This window comes from Eutrema salsugineum, unplaced genomic scaffold (genome assembly GCF_000478725.1).
Source record: "Eutrema salsugineum unplaced genomic scaffold, Eutsalg1_0 scaffold_15, whole genome shotgun sequence".
NCBI classification, from domain to species: domain Eukaryota; kingdom Viridiplantae; phylum Streptophyta; class Magnoliopsida; order Brassicales; family Brassicaceae; genus Eutrema; species Eutrema salsugineum.
The window spans coordinates 6,657,015-6,678,033 of record NW_006256867.1 but is presented as its reverse complement, the minus strand read 5'-3'; the positions used below and the strand labels follow the sequence as shown (position 1 = coordinate 6,678,033).

Sequence of the window (21,019 nt, the reverse complement as noted above, 5' to 3'; positions counted from 1 at the left end):
TATATCGTTTTACTTTTTCTATGTTTTTAATTGATTTCAAGTACTTTTATTACGTTTTTCTAGTATTTGTAGCTCCAAAGACTCTTTTCAGGAAACTTAGGGAAAAACTTAACAAAATGGATAGAAGACCAGATTTTCAGCTCAGAGTCAAACCGTCAGAAGTTCACCCCCGATTGAAGGCCTGCTCACCGTCTGATCCAGATAAAATTTGGAGATCTCAAAAATGGAAGTATCAGCTTTCCAGCACACTTTACAGCTTGGCAATCCAACGGTTCAATCAAAAGATACGCGAAGAGAAAGATGTCTCGTAAACCAGCCGGCAAGCGTTTCCACCCGCGGCCAACAGGCCATTCCCCGCGGTCACAAGCATCCCGACCGCGGCCAGCCATCCATTCCCTGCGGTCACACACATGCCGACCGAGGCCAGCTAACTCCGAGTTCGAAGGCCCATTTCTGAAGCCCATATCATTTTCCCAACGTCAATTCCGGAACCCTAGAAACCAGAGAGTATTGGAGACTATAAATACATATCATTTAGGTCGTTTTTAAAAGGAGAAGAAGAGAGACGAAATACTTTACAGAAATTTTACTTTAAGCTTTGTTTATAGGTTTTAGGGAGAGAGAGATCTATCTCTTGAACCCTTGTTCTTTCTTTTTCAATTTTGGTTTCTATTCTACTTTTTAATACTATGTTTTTGATTTCGTTTATCATGTATGAGTAATTTTATTGTTGGGTCTAAGGGATTTTCGATGTGGATATATGTGTTCGATGAGGATTCCATGAGCTATTGAGCCGAATCTTAGAACTTTTTCTTCTGAATTCGTTTTTACTGCATGAGAGTAGCGTCATGAACTACAATCTGATCCAGATGCTTGGTGACACGAAAGTGTTCATCCGGTGTCAGATCTAGTTTGGGAGAGCAAAACAAACATAGGAGTGGAAACCTACCTATGGGCGATTTGTGAATGCTGACGAGTCTTAAACATAATGCATCTCTTCTCTTCCAGGACCAGAGTGGAAAGCTACTGGTCAGAGTTGAGAGAGATAGTTGTCTATGATCACGACAGTGGCGTATTCATACGTCCGTGACTCCAGTTCGAAAAGTTTAAGCTAAGATCTTATCAAATTTACTCTCTAGCAATGTTTTGAATCATTCATACCCCTGAGAAAACTTTCCTGAACCCCAACGCTTTCTTTCCTATAGATTTACACCGATGTTTATTCAAGCTTTAGTCTAGTATCTTTACTCTTTCAATCGATTTTCATTTAAGCAATTAGGTTTAGCCGTGTTTTCCATTTTTACTTGTTTTCGTTAAGTTTAGTTATTAGGTCATTTTAATTACCGTATTCTCTTTAAGATTGGTTTTTACGTTTTAAACATACCACCAAAACCCTCACAAAACTCGCCTGGTTCTAGACTTCCTTACTTTATATTTCTTTTGAAGGCTTTTGCAGGAACGATCCTCCTTCCATGTGGATTCGATCCCTAAGTACTTGCGGCTATTGATTTCATTTAGGGTAAAACTTGACACCCTCATCGCCACACACACATCAGAAATCCCATGACCTTCGTAGAACAGTTTCATGAATTCATTCTGAAAATCGCCTCCGTGAACACTCCGGATGTTACTTATACTTCCACGCTGATCCATGAGTTGCAAGGCCCATATTCTGAAGTTTTCAGCAGTCTCTGATTTTTTTCGAACCCAGGTGAATCTCGAGAAATCATCCACAATAACAAACACATATCGCTTGCCGCCCAAACTCTCTGTTTGTACTGGTCCCATCAGATCCATATGAACTAAATCAAGAACTGCTTTTGACTGTATATCAGGAACTCGCTTGTGCTGCACTTTGACTTATTTGCCTTGAGTGCATGGACCACACACCATGTTTTCTTCTCCCTTAACTTTAGGGATTCCTCTCACAATCTCTTTATCAACGAGGTTGGTGAGATTGCTGATGTTCATGTTTCCAAAAACGCTGATGCCACAGTTGAATGTAATCACGCGCTGAAAAACACTTTTCCTCCCTGGATGAGGGATCCCACATGTAGCAGTTGTTTCCGGATCTGATTCCTCACAAGACGAGTTTTCCTTCTTCATCTACAGCTTTGCAGTCCTATTTAGTGAACACAACAGTCAGCCTTGCACTTTCCCTCCCTTAGCTGATACTGTTCAGATTCGCCTAAATTCTATGTACCAGATAGACGTTCACCAGCTGAGGTTGACCGAGTTCCCTTGTCTTGCCTTTCCTTTGAATAGCACCAATGCTCCCATTGCCAAAAGTTGTTTTGCCTCCTCTATTCTTTTTCAGGCTCTGAAGAAACCCCCTTGTGCCAGTCATGTGTCGAGAGCAACCACTACCAAAGTATCACAAAGCAGCCTGGTCCTCCTCTTCCGTAATCACAGCCATATTACACTTGAAGCCTAACCCAAGGTTTCTTCCTTGTGAAGTTCTGTATATCGGAGTTTGACGTTGAGGCTGCCTTGGAGTGGTTTGCCTCAGATCAGCTTTCCTTACCCATATTTGGTTTCTGAAACCATATCAAGTAAATCTCCCAAGCTCCTTCAGCCTTTTCACTTGCTTACAAAACCTGTAGCAGTGGTCTCTGATGTCCTGGTTTCCCACAGTAGTAGCATCCATACAACCTCATGGGCAAAACCTCTTTCTTTGATGTTGAAGCTGCTTCTTTACCCTCTTGTGGCTTAATGACACCTCATGGAACAAACCTTGTAGTACCTGTTTCCACCAGGGTTCGACTGTCATAACCTAACCCTCTTTGTACATTAGATTTTCTTCCGTAGCTCAAGATTTGGTCGAGCTGCTTTGTTCCAGCGAACATGTGGATCTTCTTGCCCTGGTCGATGAGCTCTCCCATTAGATTGTTGGCAATTCCCTTCTCCTGATTCAGATTGTGCTCCACCTGTTCAGCCTTCTTTGCCAAGTTCAGCTTGTCTCTCATCAACGACACACTCTCTTGACTCAGTTTCTGAGCCGCTTCCAACTCCCTCTGCAAGGTCTCTACATTTTCCTTGAGTTGGAGATTCTCCTTCTTCAATTCATAGTACTCCTTACCCATTTTGATCAGGGTTTCGTGAACCTCCTTGTAGCTCTCACTTAGTTCATCATCTGCACCAGTTTCTGACTCAACATCTGATGTGACCTCACCTTCCTCAACTTCAGTAATTCCAATGAAAGTGACAAAGTTGTTCACTTCCTCCAGTATGTCTTCATCACTTTCATCTTCGGTGTCTTCCTCTGCCAGCATAGATCTCTCCTTTCTGCGATTCAGGTCATTCACACACTCAAGTTGTGTTTGACCAAAACCTTTACAACCGAAGCACTGAATTTTCTTTCGCTTAATGGTAAGACATTCAGTCTTGAAGTATCCCACACCTTTGCACTCATAGCATTGGACATCACCTTTATTTTCACTGTTTTCTTTTGAGCGTTTACCTGGTACACTCCTTTTCTTTTTATACGACTTCTCAGCCCGTCTTAAGGCCTTGTCAAATCTCCTCACCAGTAGTCCCAAAGCATCTTCACAATTCTGTTCTTCTGGCGCCTTGTTTTCACAGACAGTGGACAGTGCCAAGCTCTTCTGCTTCTTTACCCCATCGAGTTCTATCTCATGAGCCTGCAGCATTCCAACAATCTCACCAAAACTCAGAGACTCTGTGTTCTGATTCATACTCAGAGCCGACTTGTACCCCATAAACCTTGGTGGGAGACACCTAAGGAACTTCTTCTCCAGCTTCTTGTCTTTGTAGTTTTTAGCTAGTGTTGTAGCCTCCTGAACTAAGGAACTCAATTTTGAGCTGAAATCAGCAATGGTTTCATTCTCCTCCATCTTCAGGTTTTCAAACCGTGAAGCCAGCATATCCTTCCTTGAGTTCTGCAATTTAGTGGTTCCTTCAAACTGTATCTGCAGTATGTCCCAAGCCTCTTTAGCTGTCTCACACCCCCGAATCAGCATGAAGGTCTCACAGGATATACTGCAGTGAATGGCTGTCAACGCCTTTTAGTTGTACTTGAACTTCTTGCTTTCATCATTGGTCCATTCTTCTTCTGGTATGGGCTCCTCACCTATTGCATCATTTTTCTTCTTTGGTTCTTCCCACTTGACCAGAACCGGCTTCCATGCCAGAGGATCAATTCCTCTGATAAGTGAACGCATCTTCGCCTTCCAGAACCCATAGTTCCCAGCATTCAAAACCACTTTTGAATTGTTTACAAGTTCTTGATAGCTCTCCATCTCCTCAGGATCTCACCTGTTTACAAATTACAGATGACCGCTCTGATACCAATTGTAAATACAAGAGTCGAATATCAAGAACAATGACACAACTTGACACAGGGTTTTCTTCCTTTAAACTTTTATCAAACCATACAAGTTTTCTAACCCAATTTAAGACAGACTCAAGACACACCTTGATCTGCCGTTCTAGCTTCCCTTATTTTTCGATCTATACTTGATCTCAGAACTCCCCTAGAAAATCCCTTAACCCTTGATGCAGACTCTGATACACGAATCTATCACCCTTATGCTAAGTGATCTCTAGTAGTTGTGTTAATCACATACAATGCTTCAACACGCCTACTTATACCTAGTAGACAAAGTGGCTATCCACGCCAAAACCCTACACTAAGCTTCCTTTTTTCTTGGCCTTGGTGTATATTCCTATTTCCTTTAACTCTCTCGAGTATAAGGAAATCTTCTATTCTTCACGATCCACTCTGCTACTCTTTTCCAGCTCCGCTCCTCTCCAAAACTCGTATTCCCATTGCTCCAGCTCAGCTACAAGTCCAACTCCGCATCCAGCTGCGTTCAAGACCTTGATTTGTTCCTTACTTCAGCCTCGTGCTACTTCTTGCCTTAGTTCCGCTGATACAAAAAGTGCTTCAGACGTCACTACATCTTCAATAACAAACTTCACAATTCTCTTGGGTTGCTGCTCCGCGACGATCTACAAAGTGGGAGACTCTGATGGATGGACTGCCAAAGACGAGGTCTATTATCGTTGGACCGAGCGTAAGGAATTTCACGTTGGAGATTATCTGGTATTTGAGTACGATCACAACTTTAACAACGTCACACAAGTCTCCCGAGCTTTGGAGTCCCAATTCTGCGACTCTTCTTTTCCTACAGTCGTATACAACACAGGACACGATATCATAACCCTTACGGAACCAGGTTCTTACTTCTTCATTACGTCAAATTATACTCAATGTTCATCCAGACAGAAGATCGAGTTTCTTGTCGTCCATGACCCATCATGTCCGGTTCCTCCACCACCGAGCCAAGTCCTTCCTTTAGAAAAGATCTACAAGGTCGGTGACTCCAAAGGATGGAGGGTTTACGACAGTAACTACTATTACAAGTGGAGCAAGAAGAAAGAGTTTCATGTTGGAGACAATCTCCTTTTTGAATACGGCCAAGAATTATACGACGTTTTAGAAATCAGTGGTGATCTGGAATTCTTATACTGCAACCTGACGTCACCTGCTGCCGTGCACAAGACTGGCTGTGATCTCGTCAGGCTCACCAAACCAGGAGTTCATTATTTTATAAGCTTGAAGCCAGGTCATTGTGAGGCAGGGCTTAAGCTTCAAGTCGTGGTCGGACCAACAACCAATTTTCCGAAGTTGTTGGCTATGGACGGTCTCACAAGGTGGTTACGCATGTTGACATCCCCTCATCACTAAACATTTGGATCACCTACTCCAGTATATGTTTCCTTTTTTCTGATTTGGTTCGAGATTAGCTAATTAAGAGTTTCTCGTCTTTTTTATTTTCTCAGTTTTCCTTTCTTTTGGGTTCTTTGGTTCTTGTTTTTATTGATATTTCTATCAAAAGTATATTCTATATGTACATTTTGATAATAGTATTCTCCTTAATTATTTGCATGACAGTGGTTATTATTATGAAAATTGAAACAAAATCAAAGTCAAATGGAAAACTGAATAACTTTTTGGTTTTAATTCGGTCAACTGATACCATCAAACCTATAGTTCTTGTATATTATAAATCATTATCACTAAGTTAAGAATAATCCAATTATATCTGCAGAGATACTGAGAAGAAGCCCTAGTTATATTTTTTGATCAAATATATCCTAAAAATTAATAGGATATATATATTGTTCTTCTCCTTCAAAAAAATATATCCTAAAAATTAAAATAAATCCGAGGCAAAATTCATGTGTGTATCAGAGTGTTTACATATCAGGGTGTTACCTGGCTGCGACTAGAGCAGATTTTACCTACTCAGTTCACATCTTGTCTCAATTTATGAATGAGCCAAAAGAGGATCATTGGATGACTGCATTTAGAGTTGTTCGTTACTTGAAAGGGTGCCCGGGAGTGGATAGTTGGTACAGTTGGGAAATTCTCTTGTATCATGGAAGTCAAAGAAGCTGGATGTTGTATCATGCTCTTCAACTGAAGCAGGGTATCGAGCTATCGTTTTGGCATTACAGGAGTTAAAGTGGATAAAGAATGTGTTGTTAATGATGGGTATTGCATATTCTGGTCTAATAAATATATATTGTGACAGTCAGTCTGCACTTCATATTGCAGATAGTCCTATAGTTCATGAGAGAACGAAGCATGTGGAGATTGATCATTTCATTAGAGATGATATACATGCTGGAATTGTTCAGATCCAATATGTTTTAACTACTCAACAGCTGGTGGATATCTTCACTAAAGCACTTAGAAGACGTCCGTTCAAAGGAATTTTGTGCAAGTTAGGCATTCGAGATCTACATGCTCTAACTTGACGGGGGTATTAAAAGATAATAGGCTTATTGGATCTTGTATAGTTAAGTAGTTAGAATATTTGTTAGAATATTTGTCCCACATTGCTAGTTACTAACTCAAAGTTAACTAATCTACATGTATATATAGTTTCCTTTCGGCCAATGAATAAATCACTTCCCCAAATTACTTTGACATGTACCCCTTACGGAACCAGGTTCTTACTTCTTCATCACGTAAAATTATACTCAATGTTCATCCAGAGAGAAGCTCGAGGTTCTTGTCATCCATGACCCGTCACGGCCGGTTCCTCCACCACCACCGAGCCAGGTCCTTCATTTTGAAAAGACCTACAAGGTTAGTGACTCCAAAGGATGGAGGGTTTATGACAGCGACTACTAGTACAAGTGGAGCAAGGAGAAAGAGTTTCATGTTGGAGACAATCTCCTTTTTGAATACGGCCAAGAATTAAACGACGTCTTAGAAATCAGCAGTGATCTGGAATTCTTATACTGTGACCCGACTTCACCTGTTACCGTGCACAAGACTGGCTGAAATCTCGTCAGGCTCACCAAACCAGGAGTTCATTATTTCATAAGTTCGAAGCCAGGTCACTGTGACGCTGGGCTTAAGCTTCAAGTCGTGGTCGGACCAACTCCCAATGTTCCAAATTTGTCACCTATGGACCGTCTCACAAGGTTGTTACCCACATTGACTTCCCATCATCACTAAATATTCGGATCACCTACACCAGTATATGTTTCTTTCTTTTTTCCGATTTTGTTTGCTATTAGCTAATTAAGAGTTTCTCCACTTATTATTTTTTCAGTTTTCCTTTCTTTCGGGATCTTTGGTTCTTGTTTTTATTGATATTTCTATCAAAAGTATATTCTATATGTACACTTTGAGAATAGTAATCTCCTTAATTATTTGCATGTCGCTTGTTATTTTTATGAAAATTGAATCAAAATCAAAGTCAAATTGAAAACCGAATAACTTTTGGGTTTTAATTCGGTCAACTGATACCATCAAACATATAGTTCTTGTATATTATAAATCATTATCACTAAATTAAGAATAATCCAATTATATCTGCAGAGATACTGAGAGAAAGCCCTAATTATATTCTTTGATCAAATATATCCTAAAAATTAATAGGATATATATTGTTCTTCTTAAAAAAAATATCCTAAAACTTAAACTAAATCCGAGGCAAAATTTATGTGTGTATCAGAGTGTTTCAATATCAGGGTGTTACCTTTGTTCATAGAGGAATCATAAGGTTTAGACTTTAAATTCTGATGTCCACCTTAAAATATATAAAAAAAAATCGACTTAGTTTTAAAGTTATACTAATAGGTATAATTGTTTGCTATGTATATTTCATTTTTCAATATTGGTTATTTTATCAAATACATAGATTTTAAATGGTGACCAAATGATAAGGAACAATGAATTCTCCTTCATTTCTAAATACATATTTATAAGTATTGAGGAACAATGAATTCATCTTTGTTCCTAAAAGATATACTATTTATAAATAAGTTTTTGTACACATGATTCGTTATCATTCTTTCTTTTTTAAGGAATGATCAAATGCATAGAACTAAAATATTTTTATAAAACTACAGAAGGAACAATAAAGAAAAAAATATTCCTATTACTTTAGTCTTTTTTTTTTTCATTCTTATCGTTCTTCTACTAATCACCATTAAGAGCCATATAAATCTTAAAAACAGAACATATATTTGTGTTCAATATTTTAGTTTTACTAGCTAAATTTTTTAATAATTTTTTGAAATAAAAAGGTTAATTTAAAAATTTTTATATCGTCAATTTACAAAATAATAAATAAAATAACAAAATATAATATAATAAGGGAAAAATGGATTGTCCACTACTAGTCAAATAAGAAGAAAAAGGTAAAGAAAAAAAAGATTTACAATTTAAAAATTACCCTAAAAGAAGATTTTTTTCTTAATGTATTTACATTTCTTTATAAGTGTTATGTAATAAAATAACTTTCTCTCATGTATTTTTTTGGGAGTTGTTCAAGGGTGGGAATTCCTCAACTCTTATTTACGTGCTCTGTGTGAGGTAAGGAGAAACTTTTCCATCTAGTTGTACGATGAACTTGTATAGTTTTATCTTATGGCTTTTCTTTTAAACTTTGTTTCGAGCGTTTATACGTTTATATTGAAAAATGATCTCCAAAACTCCATATAATCGAATTCTAGCTTGCCCCAAGGATAAAATCGATCATCTTAGACTCTCTAAGGTTTTTGTTCCTTCCCTTTTTTATTTTTTTCTTTTATTTTTTTGATTTTTTTGTTAAGCTGAAAAGGGGAAATAACCTTTTTAGAGAGAGAGAGAGAGAGTCTAAGGGGCAAAAATGTAGCAATGTTTGGCAATATTTTCTGAAACAAGCTGACCTTTCTCCTTTGTTGAATCCTTCCGGTAAAGTTTCCAGCAAAATCGCAGTTCTTTGTCTTTGTGACTGAAAACTACGTCATTCCTCTTTCTCTCCGACGTTTTTGCACATATCTGCGTATAAGAAAATGGAAAACAATAGTATATGTGGTTCGAAAGAGGCTTGGTTAATGTGGGGAACTAGCTAAAGATGAACTAGCTTTTCAGGATCAACAGAGAGTGGTAAAAAGGGTAAAAGAGCCCTGAATGTATGATTCGTTTCCCTAGTCTAATGTTTTAATGAGAAAATTAAGTCTGTGTTAAGTCCAAATAAAACAAAGCTAGTGTATTCCTTCATCTAAATTGAAATTATTCAAATTCTTCTAGGGTAATTCGTTTCAAATGTGCTTAGCTACCGCTTAGTCTAGTCCTAAATCATGAATGAGCATGTCACTAGGAACAATCTAAAAGAACACAGTCAACTATCATTGATTCATGTTCACCATTCCCTTTAAAACGTATTTTGTTTTGAAAATCATTTTTGAAAAACTTAAAAAAAAATGCAAAAAGTGTAGATAATGCAAGACTCCTGAAAGAAAAGAGGTAAGAAAGGGATGAAATCCTCCCCCAGACTTAAATCACATTGTCCTCAGTGTGAAAGAAGTCGAGATTGGATGAGAAAAATGCATAAATATATCAAATTTGGTTAGCCAAAAGGAACTTACCTGGATCTGGGATGCTGATGGAGATGGACCGGGTCGATTCGGGAAGATGTGGGAAGGTGATAAGTAGTGTGGGAGATGGTGGAAAGTGATGAATGAGGACGAATGGGACTAAGTGAGGTGGAATGGATGGAAGTTGCTGGTTTGGGGCAGTTGCTCCATGAGATAGTGCTCCTTCTTGGAGCAGTTGCTCCACGATCGTTTCCTTCCTCCTTTCTGAGACAGCACTTGTTGGTGCAGCATGCAGTGTCTTCCCACTTCTCAGCTCAATAGCATTCACAAACTCATTCCTGGGGTTTTCACCTTTTCCAGGAAGAGTTCCAGGTGGTATGAGCTACCTGAACATCCAGCTTCTTCACATGAGTCCACACTGCTTCATACTTGCCATTCAAATCATTGTACATGGTATCCACTTTGGCGTTAATCTCCATGGAAGACTTTTGCTGATTAACCAGCATCTGTTGCATCAAGTTTTTCAGCTCATCCTGCGAGTTATTTGGGGAACTCGATGAAGGTTGCAAACTAGGCAACTTCTGCTGATTCCCACCTTGGAATCGGTTCTGGTTGGTGATGAACTGCTTCCCTTCGAAGTTGCTGGAGAAGTTCTTCTGAAATCATGACTGATTCTGCACTCCTTGCTGCAGATAGACCTAATCCTGAAGGTTCTCAACATTGTTGCTCCTGTAGGACATATTCGGATGGTTCCTGAAGTTGTTGAAACTGCGGTTCTGCACATAGCCTTGTCCATTCACAAAGTTTACCTCCATCTGATCATCATCCTCTGCTTCTACAAACTCTTGAGCAAGAGGTGTATCACCAATCTCATCAGCAAAATGCACAGATTTCTGGTTCTCTTTCAATAGCAGATTCACCTTTGCTGTAAGCTCATCGATCTTGTGCAACTCCACACTATGAACTGCTTTGCCAGACCTGTCATACTCTTGGGATTTGTTGCTGGAGCTTGCAGCTAAGTTCTCAATCAACTCATAAGCACCTGCTTTGGACTTAGTCATGAAATCGCCATTGCTAGCTGCATTCAAAGCGTTCTTGTAATCCCAATTGACACCATCATAAAAGGTTGCCAGAATCTGCTCATCAGAGAACCCATGGTGTGGGCACTCTCTTCGGTACTCCTTGTACCTTACCCAAGCTTCGCAGAAAGATTCACCAGGTTGCTGTCAGAACGACGAGATCTTGTTCTTCAGAGCTGCAGTTTTGGACTTAGTGTAGAAATGGTCCAAAAACGCTGTTCTGCTCTCTGCCCATGTAGTCAATGACCCAGCTGGTAATGACTTCAACCAGCGCGAAACTTTGTCTGCAAGTGAGAACGGAAAAAGATTGCACTTTAAGAAGTCGGCTGGTATCCCATTTGATCCAGTCGTACTGCAAATCTCCTCAAAATTCTCGATGTGGTCCATCAGAATTTCTTCATGAAGCCCATGGAAAAGATGCTGCTTCACCAATGAGGTCAGCTGAGGCTTGATCTCAAAGTCTTGCCTATTAATCGCCGGAGGAGCAATCGTACCTCTGTTTTGGTAAAAAGCATGCGGATTGTCTTTATCTCCAATGGCAGACTGCTGCTGCTCCCTGTCTTGCTGCCCCTTTTGCATCTGCTCCAATTGTTGCCGAAGCTGCTGCATCTCAGCTACATGTTGTTGTTTCCCGGATCGCCCATGTTGGCTTGAATAGGCCTTTGACGTCTGTTTTCTAGCTCGACTCTTGCTAGCTCGGTGTTTGACAAAGAAACAAGATCTTCAGTGCAATTTCTTCTTGTGGACCTGTTTGTCATGCACCTGAAACACACGCAGACAAGAGAAAAAGAGAAAAAGTTAGTAAGGTCTTAGTCTGAATATCAAACCAAGAATCAGAGGTAACAAATTGGTCTCCGTCGCAACGGTGCCAAAATTTGATTCCAACTGGATGTATCTCTTAGTTTCTACTGCAATAGAACAGCTTTGAGATTGTAATATAAAGGATTCGAAATCCAGAGGACCAATGTTACTCTATGACTCTACGAGGATTGAAACAAAGCTAAGAGAAAAGATTGATTGATTGTAACTAAAACAGCAGGTAAAAGCAAATTAAAAACGATGTAAATTTGATTTAGGAAAAACACTAGACCAAGGAAATTCGCAGGAGTTTCAGAGATGAGAATCAGATGGCTAATCAGGGCACAATTTAAATGCAGGTCTCGAACTCAAACATAAATGCATATCAACCCACTGTCGTAGCACCGATAACTTTGTCTAACAACCTAAATTCTAGACTGTCGTTTGAACCTAGAAAATCGCAGACAAGCATTAACAAGCAGGTTTGATCTGTTCACGATTTGCCTTAACATCAACTGTCGTTAGCTAAGGACAAATCGCTCACCAGAGTTTATTCTAGCAACCTATTACACCTTTGATAAATAGATTAACCTAAGATCGTAAATTGAGTGATCAGTTCAACCTAAGCATTCAGTTTAACAGTGGTGAAGACAATCGATTTTAAGCCCTATTTGCATCTTATTCTCTAACTCATGAAATCCTTTGAAAACTTTAAACGAGCTAAGAGATCTACTCAGACATGGAGAAAAGAAACACGGCAACAGATGAAAAGGAATTTATGAAATAAATCACAGAAGTGATAAAAGGGTTCAGAATTTTTCTCAAATTGTAGCAGGATTTCCTCTCCCAAAAGCTTACAAGCAAAAACTCTCAAGTCCATAAATTGTAAAAGAAAGCATAGAAGAAAAGGTAGGCGGCTCTGGACTCTTTTATTTGTTTCATGCAACTTGGAATCAGGTAAAAGATTTTTCTCCAAAGGTGGGAGCAGGTGCTCCACGGAAGGTCGAAATTGGGAGCAGGTGCTCCGCGGAAGACTTCTCCAACTGTATATGAAATTTGCTCCTTTTGACTCAGCTTCATCTCTTTTTGCTCCAATGCCTTCCAGACTATCCAATCCTCTGCTAAAGCTCCCTAGATACCTGAAACAACCTGAAAAAGACTCCAAAGACTCCTAAAAAGATCAGAAAACACATGTGAGAATGATTCAAAATAGCCATTTATCAGAAATCAAGCTCTGTGCCACCCATACAGGACAAAAAAACCGAGTATGAAGGAGGTCTGATCACACCTATTGAAGTACCAAAACGTTTCCCTGTCCAAAGACTAAAAAAGTCTAAGGATCCAGAGTGTTTTTCTTTCTCTTGTTTTATTACTGAAATTAAATTTCAGAATGTTTATGTGATTCTGGTGCTAATGTGAACATCATGTCAAAATCAATTGTTGAGAGACTTGGTATAGGGACGCTTATTCCATCTCCAGTAAGGATAATCTTTGGGGATTCATCTCAAAAGAAGACAGAAGGAATAGTTGAAAACCTTCCATTGGTCATTGGAAATAAGATCATTCCAACAGATTTCTAAGTGTTGGAGATGGACCAAGACAAGGGCAGACCATTGATCTTTGGTTGACCATTTTTAGCAACTGTAGGAGCTGTTTAGTTTTCTTAAATGTGGACATAAAAAAGTTCTATAGAACCATTCCAGATAAAGCTCTAACTCGAAGGGACTATCTGAGCTTTCTCTTTGCTTCACCAGAGACACAATCTGAGGTTTTATCTCGTGATCTCCTCTTGCTGGGGTAGGAACTTGAATAGCTGATCTATTTTGGAAGTGTTGGTGAGGTCTATTGCGGGCTGTCTATTGCGGGCTGTCTTCTCGCAGGATTGGCAAGCTGTATGGGTCGATTGGCCTCTCTACCATTAGGTGGAACAATGTTTTCATCATTCCTTCTTTTTCTTGGATCGTTCTGATCTCGTCTCCTTTGATCATCAGCGGCTTGACCAGCATTCCTAGGGATTTGGTTTCCTTCTTCATCAAGCTGTGGCTGGCCCTCTTCTTCGTGGGCAGTATCTTGGTCCTCATCGTGAATAGAATCACGGTCATCGTCTCCAATGTAATCATCTTGATCACGGTTTAAAAGATCTTCCCGATGGGCATTCGGATTGGCCATCTTGAACGTCTTTCGTCTGAGTTTCCAAAGTTTTCTTTCGTGTTTGTCGATCTCGTCTAGGGGAGGTACAATGTTGGCAGGATATCTCCTAGTTTTCATGCACCTGAGAGCAAAGAAAGAAAATATAAAAAAAGAAGTTAGAAAATCTCCAGCAGAACTCAAAAATCTTGAGGTTTAGAATCGAATTAGATTTAGAAATCAAATCGACAGCGTCAAATCCCCGGCAACGGCGCCAAAAACTTTGTTTTGGTTCAGTGGGCGATATAAGTTTTACCCTAGAGAAGCTGCAAGTGCACAACAAACGCAGTAGTACTTAGGGATCGAATCCACAAGGATTTATGTATTGAGGACTTCTAACTGATGCTAAAAACAATCGTAGACCTAATCTGGTAAAAAGGTGTTTTGGTTTGCCACTAAATCTAATTAAGCAGAGAATTTAAAAACTTGAAATAAAAATCGGTTGAAAACTATATGAAAAACGGCACTGGGGTTAGGGTTTATCTTTAGGGTTCATGTTCTAAAACACAAGGAATTAAGGCAACGATTTTATATGACTCTGAAACTAGGATAGACACTTATAAGATTAGCCAACTCTCGTCACCCTAGTCATTTAATCACTTGTTCATGGCAATTAACTCTCACTCTCATGCTAGAACAAGATCATGCATTTCAGATCGGAATCCATCTCGGCTTACGTATCCTCCGTAGGTAGCTTTCGTCTCCTACGATGGTGATGTCCATAAGATCCAGTTCAGGCAACCCAGATACAACACTCTCGTGGCTCGGATATAACCTAGGATCGGACTCTGGGTGATCAATCTAGAGTTACTGCTTTGAGATTTTGGATGAATGGGAGAATCATGTAAAAATCGAAATTCTTTTTCCTAAAAACCTAGATGTTAGTCGAACATGGGATCCTTTTGGGTTGTCCCTTCACCCAACCCGGTGACTACTCAGACATGGCTGATTTAGAGATCATCATCGGTTTAAGAACTAGAAAGCAGAAAAGTAAAAAAATAAAAGTTGCAAAAAACTTCTCTTATTGAAGACAGTGTGTGGCAAGGAAAAGCTTCTACAAATTCATAAAAATATATAAAACTTAAAACTACAAATGAGTTCTTTCTCAAAGAGAAGAAAGAGGCTCCCTTACAAAAGACCTAAAAATGAGTATTTGTAGTGTTTCTTCAAGCCTGGGCGTCTAAGACTTGTAAAATGAGTGCAGGAAGTGTCTTGGGCCTTAGTTGGGCTTCTGAGGTTCGGACATAGGTCCACCGGGGTTGAAACAACCTGAGACGCGGTGGGAAGAAGCTTGGCCGCGGGTGAATGCTTCTGTCCTTGACTGGACTTGTGTTGATTGGCCTTCAGTGCTTTGATGATATCTAGAGATCTAACCGTTGGATTGCTTTGATTCCAAGTGTGTTGGAAAGCTGGTTGTCTCCTCTATAATATCTACAAATGTGGGGATGATCAGACAGTAAGAAGGTCTTCTTTGGTTGTCTAACTTCTGACGACCTGAATTTATCCAAAAATGTACTTTTGCTCCAAAATACACTCCAAAACTCCAAGTTTCCTGAAAACCCTTTTAAAATTTCAAAACATGGAAAACACTTATAAAACCTTTAAAACTGAGTGAAAACACCTGCATAAGATATTGAAAGTGATCCATAAAAATGGTCAAAATCAGGTGTTATCAACTCCCCAGACTTAAACCTTTGTTTGTCCTCAAACAAAACCAAAGATCTAAACCTGGAAAAGAGGTTTGAAAATCGCAGGAACTAACAAAATATCAGATACCATGCTTCTAAACCAAAGTCAATCATTATGCTCAGATCGGGTATAGTCTAGACAATTCTCACAAAAGTACAGGAATAACTAGTCCGTTGATCTGTCTTACAAAAATCTAGACACTTAAACCTATATTCCAGTCAACTAGCTCTTAACATTCATTCAAAAGTTCAAGTGGTTCTCATCAAAAGGACTTTAGTACGACAATCAAGGCTAGGTATTCAAAATGGTTCTTTTAGGGGTGAGGTTCTTAGTGTTTATGGTTACCTTATTTTTAGAGACAAGATATTATGCAAAACAGCAAAAGAGGAAAGAGGTGTTGATATCCACAGTTTCCAGTCACATTCCTCTACCCTTAAGATTTCGGATCTCTTCTCTTCAAGTTTCCTCCAAAGCTCCCCTAGACTTAGATCATTGTCCAGGTTTTAAAGCCAATACTCATAGATAAATACTTGTAGCCTTTGCTTCAACTAATTTCGGCCATCCTAGACTCTTTTAGGCTTTTGGTTTCCTTTCCTTTCACTTTTTCTTATTTTTTTCCGATTTCGGTTTTTTTTATTAAAGGGGAAACCGCCTTTGGATGTAGAGTCTTAGGGGACACGAAATTTACCTTTAAATTCAAGCTTTTTGAGGCACCATTAAGCTTTGATAGATTCTTGAGGTTTCACTTTCCCAAATTCCTTCAGTCTTTCTCTTGAGTGACTAAAAACTATGTTGTTCCTCCCTCTCCGATGTTTTTGCACATATCTGTCGATACAAACTAAAGAGAGAATGCATGAGGTTTAAACATAAAGGTATGGGTTAAGGGTGTGGTACCAGCTAAAGATGAACTAGCCATCTAGGACAACAAAGAGTGGTGATAATGATGTAAAGATGTCCTAGATGAATATCATGATGCCTGCCTAAAACCAATGATGAGAAAATTAGATATCAAGATTAAGTTCAAGTAAAATGAGCTAGTATATCCTGGTAGAAAATATCTCCATGAATAGAAATCCTCTGGTAGGAGTTCGTAGTGCAAGTCCTCTAGCTACCGCCTAGTCTAGTACTAACCACAAAAATAACTACCATGTAGATTTTAGAATCACATGGGTCTTACTCATCATAGTTTTGTGTCAAACATTCCTGAAAACACTCAAAGTCTTTTCACAAGCACATAAATTTTTAAAAAATTGCAGAAAGAGATAAGAAACAAAGAAAATAGATTAGTACGGATAGACATCCTCCCCCAGACTTAAATCACAATGTCCTCAGTGTGAAAAAATGGTGAGAAGATGGTAAATAAAAGCAAAAGAGTCTAAAATAAAAGAAAAGAAAATGATAATAGAACTGTGGGTATGATGAAGTGATGGATGGGCGCCTATGCCTCATGGCTTTCGTCTGTCTCTTTGGCAGAAGAGTCATCATCAAACATGTGGTTCTTCTTCAGGAACTTCTTCATGCGCCTGTTGGTCCTCTCCTGCTGATCAAGCTTCTTCTTCAAAGCTGCAAAGTCTGCATCACTCCTAGTGGATGTTCTGGTGTGGGAGGAACTGGCTTGGGATAAAGACGGTGCAGGCTGAAGTAAACCAATAAATTTTTGGGGGTTTTTGGTTAAGAGTCCTAAACTAAACCTAATCTAGTATTCACAAGAAATAAAATGCAATGCAGGATGAATTGTTAAAAGAATATCTCAAGCATATCGACTCAAACTATAGATCTAAAACTCATAGGTGGTGATTTAGACTTCTCCGGCTTACTCTAATCGACGTATGATGGCATTTCCAATTAGCTTCCGGGCGATTTATCTTCATCTGTTTATGGGAATCTGCATGAAACTAGAATAGACATATGTATGATTAACTAATGTGCTGTCGTGTTGAGGGTTGTCAAGTTTTACCCTAAATGAAATCAATAGCCGCAAGTGCACAGCTGATCGATTGTAGTACTTAGGGATCGAATCCACAGGGAATGAGGATCTTTCCTGCAAAAGCCTTCGAAATAAATATAAAGTAAGGAAGTCTAGAACCAGGCGATTTTTGTGAGGGTTTTGGTGGTGTGTTTAAAACGTAAAAATGAAATCTAAAAAGAAACTACGGGAATTAAAATGACCTAATAACTAAACTTAATGAAAACGGGTAAAAACGAGAAAAACGCTAAACCTAATTGCTTTAATAAAAATCGATTGGAAGGGAATGAAAATAGTGAACTAAAGCTTGAAATAAAACGGTGTAAATCTATAAGAAAGAAAGCGCTGGGGTTCAGGGAAGTTTTCTCAGGGGTACGAACGATTCAAACATTGCTAGAGAGTAAATTTGATAAGATCTTAGCTTAAACTTTTCGAACTAGAGTCACAGACGTATGAATACGCCACTGTCGTGATCATAGACAACTATCTCTCTCAACCCTGACCAGTAGGTTTCCACTCTGGCCCTGGAAAACAAGAGATGCATTATGTTTAAGACTCGTCAGCATTCACAAATCGCCCATAGGTAGGTTTCCACTCATATGTTTGTTTTGCTCTCCCAAACTAGATCTGACACCGGATGAATACTTTCGTGTCACCAAGCATCTGGATCAGATTGTAGTTCATGACGCTACTCTCATGCAGTAAAAACGAATTCAGAAGAAAAAGTTCTAAGATTCGGCTCAAAAGCTCATGGAATCCTCATCGAACATACAGATCCCCATCGAAAATCCCTTAATCCCAACAATAAAACTACTCAGACATGATAAACGAAATCAAAAACATAGTATTAAAAAGTAGAATAGAAACTGAAATTGAAAAAGAAAGAACAAGGGTTCAAGAGAAAAATCTCTCTCCCTAAAACCTAAAACTTAAAAAGTATTCTAAAACAATAAGAACATATGAGGGCATGATACGAATTAGGGTTCCTAAGACATGTATTTATAATGCTCAAGACATCTCTGGGCGTCACTTAGGGTTTCTCCAAATGAGGGAATCATTTTGGACTTCAGAAATGGGCCTTCGGGCTCGGATTTAGCTGGCCGCGGTCGGGATGAGTGTGACCGCGGAAAATGGGTGGCTGGCCGCGGTCGGGATGGCTGTGACCGCGGGGATTGGTCTGTTGGCCGCGGGTGAAAACGCTTGCTGGCTGGTTTACGGGACATCTTGCTCTTCGCGTATCTTTTGATTGAACCGTTGGATTGCCAAGCTGTAAAGTGTGCTGGAAAGCTGATACTTCCATCTTTAAGGTCTCCAAATTTGAGTTGGATCAGACGGTGAGAAGGCCTTCAATCGGGGGTGAACTTCTGACGGTTTGACTCTGAGCTGAAATCTGGTTTTCTATCCATTTTGTTAAGCTTTTCCCTAAGTTACCTGAAAAGAGTCTTGGAACTACAAATACTAGAAAAACGTAATAAAAGTACTTAAAAGCAATTAAAAACATAGAAAAAGTATTTCAAAACGATCCATAAAAGTGGTCAAAATACGGTGTTATCATTAACCAGCTTCATCTTCAGCTTCTCAAGCTGCTCCATGTAGCTGATGTCTGTATCAATGGCTTTACCAATAAACTTCACCTTCAGCCTAGAAGAAGACTTAGCTCTCCAAGGCCTAGAAGATTTTCGAAAGGGGGCTCTCTCAATCTCTCCTGAAAAGATTCTTCTCTGTCCAGATATGAAGGTGGAGAAGGTTTCATCATCACTCAGCTGCGTCTCGTTTAATGCATTGTATGTCTCCTGCGAGTGGGGCTTCTTCGCATGAGGGCTCTTCTTGGTTCGTATGAGTCGTAAATGAGAGAGATCCATGGCCTGCAAAACAAAATTCTCTAGACACAGGGTAACTTAAGCTGCTTTTGAATCAATTTTTATGAGCAAAGAAGTTCATAGAGCTATCACAAACATATTCACATGACAAAAACTGTAATTGCGCTAAACATTGCAAAATCTGGGAGTTCCTGGTCAAATTCGATATATTAATGTCCAACATAAGATATTTCTAAATAAAGATGATGTTAATTCTCATTCATATGCAATATAATCATGTTATCTATCAACAATGACCAAACAATCCAGATTTGCTAAGATGAATCAAACAACTCTTCAAATTTTAATTTTCTCAAGTGTTCAAATCTCAGATTTCAAAATTTTCAAATCTATATTGTCTAGGTGTTAAATCATGCAATTAAACTACCCAGAAGTCTAGTCTTGAGTTCAAAGACAATCTCCAATCATCTTAAGGTGAATTTCTTCTCATTCTAAGAAAATCCTAAATTTGAGTTCATAAGAAAAAGTGAGAATTTTGGATCCATACCTTGATGAAAGTGTGATGTGATGATAGATTTGGAATATCCTTTGAAAAAGAGTGAGACAGGTTCAAAAACTTGAAAGATATTTATCAAGTCTGAAATCTGGTTTCTTTCTCAAAATCTCCAAGCTTGTTGGAGAAGATGATGAAAAAGAGCCTTGTGATCTTTGAAATCCTCTTTTTCTTTTAAAAAATGTGTTTTTCCTAAGAAAATTTTATTTTAAAATATTTTAGGGACTTACCTTTGCGTGTTTAACACGGAAATAATGTTTCGAAAACTTCCCGGTTTGATCCCGGGATAAATTGGGGTTTCAAAGTCCCGATTCGCAGGAAATTGGGAAACCAAGTCGAGAAGCAGAACAAGGGCTGGCCCCGGGTGAGGGATGCGCGGTCGTGGCAAACTATGGTTTTGCCGCGGCTGATGGACACGGGCCGCGGTGAATCAAGCTCTGGCCGCAGCTGAGGTGATCGCGGCCGCGGCAAAGTGGCTCTGCCTTCACCTGCTTCTTTCCAGTTTCTGGTTTCTTCCTCCTATCTTTTTGTATTTTTCTGGTTTTTTGAGTGTTTTTGGTTTTTCTGGGTTTTATGAAAGCCTGAAATGCATAAAAGAAAAGGATCAAATGGAAAAGAAATCAAAAGAAAAGAAAATCATACCAAATGGGTTGCCTCCCATCATGCGCTTTTGTTTAAAGTCTTTTAGTTAGACTCTTGGTAGGATTATGATTGAGAAGAAGAGGCAGGATCTCTTGAAATAGGAGTCCTTGGGATCCTCCTTAGCCTGAAGTTTGGATCTCCTTCATCTTCAATCACAATCTCCTTTCCTTTTTTAAAGATTTTTGCATCCTTGAAGGCATGTTTTGTCTTCTCAACAATTTCTTCAAGGTTTTCCTCCTTCTCCTTGCTGATGTATGGTGGCACCATGATGGGCTTGCGGGCCTAGGGTTGTTTTTTTTAACAAGCCCGTTGGTCCTCCTTAAGTTTTAAATTTATAAAACCCTAGTGTCTGAAGTGCACAAATGTACGTTGTAAGACTTAAGGTGTCGATCCACAGGGAGGATGTCTAATCTGCAAGAAACAATAAACTGGGAAGTAA

At 39.1% G+C, this 21,019-nt stretch overlaps 1 protein-coding gene, 1 non-coding gene and 1 pseudogene across 2 annotated transcripts; all 3 read left to right on the top strand.

Moving 5' to 3' along the window:
* The first annotated feature begins 4,342 nt into the window (after positions 1 to 4,342).
* Positions 4,343 to 5,710, top strand: LOC18022256. The gene is made up of 2 exons (XM_006405137.2): positions 4,343 to 4,362; positions 4,759 to 5,710. Exons 1-2 carry the CDS (start codon positions 4,343 to 4,345, stop codon positions 5,708 to 5,710), a joined length of 972 nt encoding a protein of 323 aa, XP_006405200.2.
* Positions 5,711 to 6,970: 1,260 nt separating this feature from the next.
* LOC112088101 lies at positions 6,971 to 7,495 on the top strand (annotated as a pseudogene).
* Positions 7,496 to 10,995: 3,500 nt separating this feature from the next.
* LOC112088324 lies at positions 10,996 to 11,102 on the top strand. Its single transcript, XR_002900485.1, has one exon. It is a non-coding gene; the product is annotated as a small nucleolar RNA R71 (small nucleolar RNA).
* The last annotated feature ends 9,917 nt before the right edge of the window (positions 11,103 to 21,019 follow it).